The following is a 6,000-nucleotide window of genomic DNA, read 5'->3' on the forward strand; positions in this document are numbered from 1 at the left end:
CATCTCCCTGGCCCCTGGATTATTAAGCTTAAATGAGACTGAGTGGTTACTCAAAACCTCAATCAAGTGCTAGCTTTAAGCAATGATTTCAGAGTCAACTGGCATTTCTACTTTAAAAGCAGATACTATTAAAAGTAGCGCGAGTAACTCAAATTGCCTTTCAAATAAATGGAAAGAAACCAAGACATTTTATTAACACCAAGAAAACATTTTAATTAAACTACAGAAAACAATGGTTATAGTACAGAATATTCATAAGCAAAGATACACCATGTATTAAGTACTTACAAAGTTACAAACCATTTGTTTCCTTAACATTTTTCCGTATTTTAAGTTCGTACATGAAGATGATCAGATTTACCATTTTGGGGGAGTAGGGGGAAAAGGTGTATTTATCACCAGCTAGATGTGCTCACTGTATGCTCCGTTATTTATATGCAAGGCCCGGGTGACTGGAAGTGCAGTTGACAGGCATTTTAATAAACTGGACAGCCATTTGTTTCTGCACGACAAGGCATCTTTACACAGGAGCAATCGGGAGAAAACAGGAAACAGCCAAGCACTCTGCACTGCAACACGCCACCTTAACAGCTAACCAGCATTACTCAACTGCTACACAACTGCGCCTAGTGCACAAAAATACATAAGAGAAGAGATTAGAATTGTGTTTGGTAAACAATCCTTTCTAAAAAAAAAAAAAAAATCAAGTCTTTTTTCACCTGAAGTCTTTATACAAATTTGGGTTCAGATTACCATTTAGGTCTGAAAGTAAATAATATATAAACAAATTTACACCAACTTTTGTAGTTTTTAATTTTAAGGAATGAAGGCAATGTTGAGTCAATCTCTTGACAGCTTTAGGCTGTGTGTAATGGCTGCATACGTTTCCTTAAAAGTCAGGAGACCACAAATTAGGTTACCAATCTGTTTAATTTCAAACAAAAAAAGTCAGCACTATATAAGCAAAATGAAATTTTACCTCAAATATCCAATCCAATAATGAAATCTGAAGTCGTTCACCTCACTAAATTACAAGAAATTTGAATAACAGCAACAAAATGGCACAAAAAAATGAAGTTTGCCACCTGAGGCAAAGTTTAAAACAAGTAAAAAGTTAGACAAATGTTACAAAATAACCTTTTCAATAGCCAGCTGCTTGTTCCAAGGACTCTTCGATGGACCGATGGACTGAGTTCGTGGTCCTTTCCCCCAAAGTCCGGTTATGCTGCTTGCCGATTTATCTAGGTTTGAAAAAAAAAGTTCAGTTTACCTTCCCTTAAAAAAAGGTACCGAGGTGCACATGGTTTCAGTTTTCAGGTCTGTACTTACTAAGGCTCTGGTGAAACAAATAGGTTACAGTAAGGTTCCACCCAGCCATTTAAGAGGATTTAAAAGGCCCAATTAGGAAATTTTTCGAAGTCGTTATTTACAAGTTTGAATTATTTGATTTCTTGGCCAAATAACCAAGGTGAAAAAAAGGTAAGGGGGGAAAAAGGAAAAAAAAAAAAAAAAAAAAAAAGGGAGGGGGAAAAAAGGTCTGTATCCAAACAAAAGCAACATGAAATTACTCTACGTCTTAAGAAATCTTTTTCAAATGAAATATTTGGCAATCAAGAATGTTTTTATCCGAGCTACTTAGGGCCCTTTTCCTTTTAAAAAATAGGACCAAACAATTTGAGAGTTAAAGACACACTATCCTTTCCCCACCCAGCGCAATACCTGTAAACTTTCTTTTGGGGTTCCAAAAGCTCATTGCTTCGTATTTGCAATTCCTTTGCCACATCCATTAGAATATGATGTCCCAGTCAGTACAACAATAGTTGAACTGATCGTTTTGTTTTCTAACAGGATAGTGCATCTTTAACGTTTAAAGACAAACCTGCTCCAATACACGCCCACAGAAACTGGTCCCTGGAGGATCAGCCAAATCAGTTAAAATCTGCAATACTGGCCAATATTCTTTTATCAAACAGGAGACCGCAGCTTTAAAGGGGGAAAATGCAGACGTTGGATAAAAACAGCAAGAAATAATCATTTTCATTAATAGGTCTCAAAACAGTTCACGAAACAGCCATTATTATCTAAGCTTAACACACATCCTTCCTGCAGACCCCTCTGCAGCATCACTCCCAAAGCCGAGCACCTTCAGAGCAGCACTCCTGCCGCCAGGAGTCACCTTTACCCTAGCACGGCTACGACCTACTCCAAACCCCATTTACGAATCAAGGCTGTGTCTCGGGTCCCCACAGACATTACCGTTTTCTTACGAGGACACGGCTCCCTCCTCTTCTGGAGACTTGGGGGGGCTCTTGGATCGAGACCTGGACTTCGACTCCCTCTTGGACACGGGGGGAGGACTCCTGGACCTAGACCTGGATCTGGAGCGCGACCGGGATCTGGACACCGACGAGGACTTGGACTTGGACCTTCGCGCAGATCGGGACTTGGAGGTCGACCGCGAGCGAGAACGAGTGCGGGACCGGGACTTGGAGCGGCTGTAGCGGGATCGGCTGCGGGACCGGGAGCGACTCCGACTCCGAGAGCGGCTGCGGCGGCGCCTCCGAGGGCTGCGGGCGGGACGCGCGGGCGGCTCCGAGTGAGCGGAGCCGAGCCGAGCCAAGCCAGGCCTGCCGCCCCGCCCGCGCCGCCATTATCTCGCTACCAGGCGCCATTTGCCTCGCCGCGAGGCGGGTCCCCGCCCTGGGCCCCCCTCCCCCGCCCGCTCACCTGCGGCTCCGGCGTCCATAGCCGCCGCCCCCGTACCTCCGGGGGGGCGGCCCGCGGCGGCTGTGGTGCGAGTCCGGCGGGCGGCCGTAGCGCGCCATCTGCACGCGCAGCTCGCGGCCGTCCAGCACGGCCCCGTCCATGGCGTCCATGGCGTCTTCGGCGTCGCGTTTGTCGTGGAAGCGAACGAAAGCGAAGCCGCGGGACTCCTTGGTGTAGCGGTCCCGCGGAATGTAGACGTCGCCGACGCGCCCGTACTTCTCGAAAACGCGCCTCAAGGTGTCGGGCGAGGTGCGGTACGTCAGGTTATCAACCTTGAGAGAGGTCATGCCCTCCACATCGGGAGGCGGGCGACCGTAGCTCATGGCTGTGAAGCGGCCCGGGGGCCCCACGAACTGGCACCGAGACGCTAACGCTCTGTGCGGGCCCGCACGCTCTGACGGAGCGGCGGCTTCCTCAGGTCGCGGCGGCGAGACGCCGCGCCTCTACTCAGTCAATTGCAGTCCGCGTGGGGAAGCCAGAAAAAAAAAAAAAAAAGCACCGAGACACACCACAGCTAGTTGCACTTGAGCAGCAAATGAGCTGGCTGCTCGCCTCAGCACCCTTTTATAGCTCTTATCACAAAATGGCGCCCGCGCCACCCGGAAATAGATCCTCTGATTGGCTCCCTACGCACTACCCTGTAACGTCGCCCCCTCTCCTCCCGCCCCTGCCCATTGCGCCTGCGCAAGGCGAGGCGGGCGGCAGAAAAGCGCGCAGTCACGACAGGCGGGAGGGGGAGCGGCGTTTGCGGGCGGTTGGAAAGCCCGCGAAATGCTCTCGGCCGGCGAGGCCGGGCGAGAGCGCTCAGACTAGCGGAAGAGGCGGTGCCCGTCATTTGGGCCCCGCCCTCTTCCATGCCAGTGCCTATGCTCCAGTCTGCTCTCCTGTCCGCCTTTTTTTCCCGCCTTTGTCAGAGAGGTACTCTTGTTCCTGTTGGTTAGTGCCTCCGGCTTCGCCAGACCCAATCCCGTCACTCTAGACTCCCAGAACGCCTTCGCGGCGTTTCATTCTACGTCAGCGTTTTGCTAGATCACTGCCCTCTAACCCCCAGGGGCTGTGTGAGTAGTAGCAAGACCTCTGAGGGGCGCGTGCGCGTGCGCTTCACGAGCCGTCTGGACTACTACTCCCAGCAGGCGCCGCGGCCCTGGTCAGCTGACCTGTCTCGTGACCTGCAGTGAGTCAGGCCCGGCGGGCGGGGCCGCGAGGCTGCTCAGCCTGCCCTTGCCCCTAATACCCCCGCGGGCCCCTCAACCTGCAGCGGTGACATTCTTGGCTCTCTTCCGGTGTAGGGCTCTTCCCTACTCGGATCGTATCCCAGGAATGTCCTAACTGGGCCCGTTGGGGGAACTTCGCCCCGCGCCTGGGATTGCGATCCAAGAACTGGAAGTTGACAGCTTGGCTCCCGTGCTCCCGGATCTGCCTTCTGCTTTCGCCGTCTCCACCGTTTCACCGGGGTTGTCAGTGGGCTCGCCGGGAGGAGACTTGACAGTCCTGGGCCGCTGCTGACCTCCGGCAGAGCGAAGCCAAAATGTCCCCGGAATCCAAAAAGCTTTTCAACATTATTATTTTAGGAGTTGCCTTTATGTTTATGTTCACCGCCTTTCAAACTTGTGGAAATGTGGCGGTGAGTTGGAATCTGCTCTCCCTCCTTCGAAGCGCCTTTGCATTCTGAAAAGATTATAAAATTCATTTCTATCTAATAGAGTGCATTTTCTGTTTTCTCACCAGCCTTTCACGTTTTCTATGATGGGGTTTGACTTCATAGGTCAACTATTTCTCCTTTGTTACCGTTTATTTCTCCAACTTGATTTGGGGTTTGCATGTTGACAGTGGTTTCTTTTCTGTATTAAGGTCCGTGTTAGTACTTGGTCGGTTAAAGTAATAAGCTCCGAGGCACAGGTACAGTGGATTGTCCCCTCCCTCCCAGTGGGACAATGTATGTCTTCTCCAATTGTGCTGTCCTTTTTCTCCTTTCAGAGTGGACGTTCAGCATTAATGAATATTGGGAATCCAGATTTTTTTTTTTTTTCTGAGTGCTTGGAATCAGTCTTTCAAAGGGGAGGAAGGATTGTAAAATGTTTTCATTGATTAGTTTTATTCTCTACACAGCAAACTGTCATCAGGAGCTTAAATAGCACAGATTTTCACGGCAGTGAATATACCAGGTATTGTACTGCGTGCGTGATTTTACTTTGCATGTAATGGTAGTTGCTTAAGTTCCATCCGAATCACCATCAATAAAATACTGATTGAATTTGCGATGGCTTTTTTCTTCTCAGTAGCTAGACTGCAGTACTCTTGTTTGGGACACATAGTGCGGCTAAAGGTGGTGAGTTTAGTTTCCTGTGAAATTAGACGGCTTGAAATCCCACCTTCATAATTTGATGGCTTTGTTAGGTTCCCCAAGTTATGTCTGTGAACTCAGCTTCTTTGCTAAGAGTGGATATAAAGCCCTTGGCACAGTGGGTGACATTTAACAAGCATTCAGTATTGTCACAGTTATGTTTTGCCAATCCTAATCAGGTATTTTTTTGTGGTTCTTGGAATATTTTATCATCTTGTGTTATAATCTTGTAACAATTGTAATTTCATCAGAAGTTTTTAGGTTTTTGTTGGTGGTTAATCCTGCAGATAGAGAAAGTGAAAAGACTTTCACAAGCCACTATATCTTGAGATTGTAGTTGGGAATGTAGTATGTACGTATGTATATATATGCAAAAAGATTTCTTTAAAAATCAAGTTACAAAATTTTGTATATATATATTTCTCTGAGATTGTTTTAAAATAGGCATATATCATGGAGTGCTAAATTGGACTACATAAACAAGTTTTTTAACGTTTTTATAGTTACTTTATCGTGGTACTCCCAACCCAAAACTTTTTTTTTGAGACAGGGTCTCACTGTGTAGCTCAGGCTGGCCTTGAGCTCATCATGTAGTCCAAGATAGCCTCAAACTTACAGCAATCCTCCTGCTTCCAAGTGCTGGGATTGTGGATGTGAGCCACCATGCATGGCTCCCAAAACTCTTACACAGAATGAGGCTATTAGTGCTCCCTTTTTGGGTAATTAATAATTGCATAATTTTTGTTTTATTTTGAGACAGGGTCTTGTTATATGGTCCAGGCTAGCTCAAATTTATGGCAGTTCTCCTACCTCAGCCACTTGAATGCTGGGATTACAGGCATACACCACCATGCCTGACATCGTAATATTTTGTAGTCTTCATGTGTATT

The 6,000-nt window shown here is 47.4% G+C and overlaps 2 protein-coding genes across 6 annotated transcripts in view; one reads left to right on the forward strand and one right to left on the reverse strand.

The window, feature by feature from the left end:
• Positions 1-184: 184 nt before the first annotated feature.
• On the reverse strand, positions 185-3,289 carry Srsf2 (serine and arginine rich splicing factor 2). Of its 5 annotated transcripts, XR_192480.2 has the most exons (4): positions 2,728-3,289; positions 2,257-2,567; positions 1,880-1,983; positions 194-1,241 (listed from the first exon to the last, which is right to left on the reverse strand). XR_192480.2 is itself a non-coding variant. In XM_004630139.2 (3 exons), the coding sequence occupies exons 1-2, from the start codon at positions 3,087-3,089 to the stop codon at positions 2,264-2,266; spliced, it is 666 nt and encodes a 221-aa protein (XP_004630196.1). In that variant the 5' UTR covers positions 3,090-3,287; the 3' UTR covers positions 194-1,241; positions 2,257-2,263. The 5 variants fall into 5 exon arrangements, 3 of the variants coding, with proteins under 3 accessions (XP_004630196.1, XP_023569801.1, XP_023569800.1); XR_002820872.1 differs by having other exon boundaries at positions 185-626; positions 1,138-2,567; positions 2,728-3,288; XM_004630139.2 differs by lacking the exon at positions 1,880-1,983 and having other exon boundaries at positions 2,728-3,287.
• A 141-nt stretch (positions 3,290-3,430) lies between these two features.
• The window catches only part of Mfsd11 (major facilitator superfamily domain containing 11), a 35,109-nt gene continuing 32,539 nt past the window's right edge, over positions 3,431-6,000 (forward strand). Inside the window, exons 1-2 of the mRNA XM_004630215.2 lie at positions 3,431-4,390; positions 4,876-4,931. Of these exons, the coding sequence (XP_004630272.1) occupies positions 4,295-4,390; positions 4,876-4,931 (152 nt within the window). The 5' untranslated portion in view covers positions 3,431-4,294. The remainder of the gene's footprint in view (positions 4,391-4,875; positions 4,932-6,000) is intronic.

This window comes from Octodon degus, unplaced genomic scaffold (genome assembly GCF_000260255.1).
Source record: "Octodon degus isolate 3935 unplaced genomic scaffold, OctDeg1.0 scaffold00033, whole genome shotgun sequence".
Lineage (NCBI taxonomy): Eukaryota > Metazoa > Chordata > Mammalia > Rodentia > Octodontidae > Octodon > Octodon degus.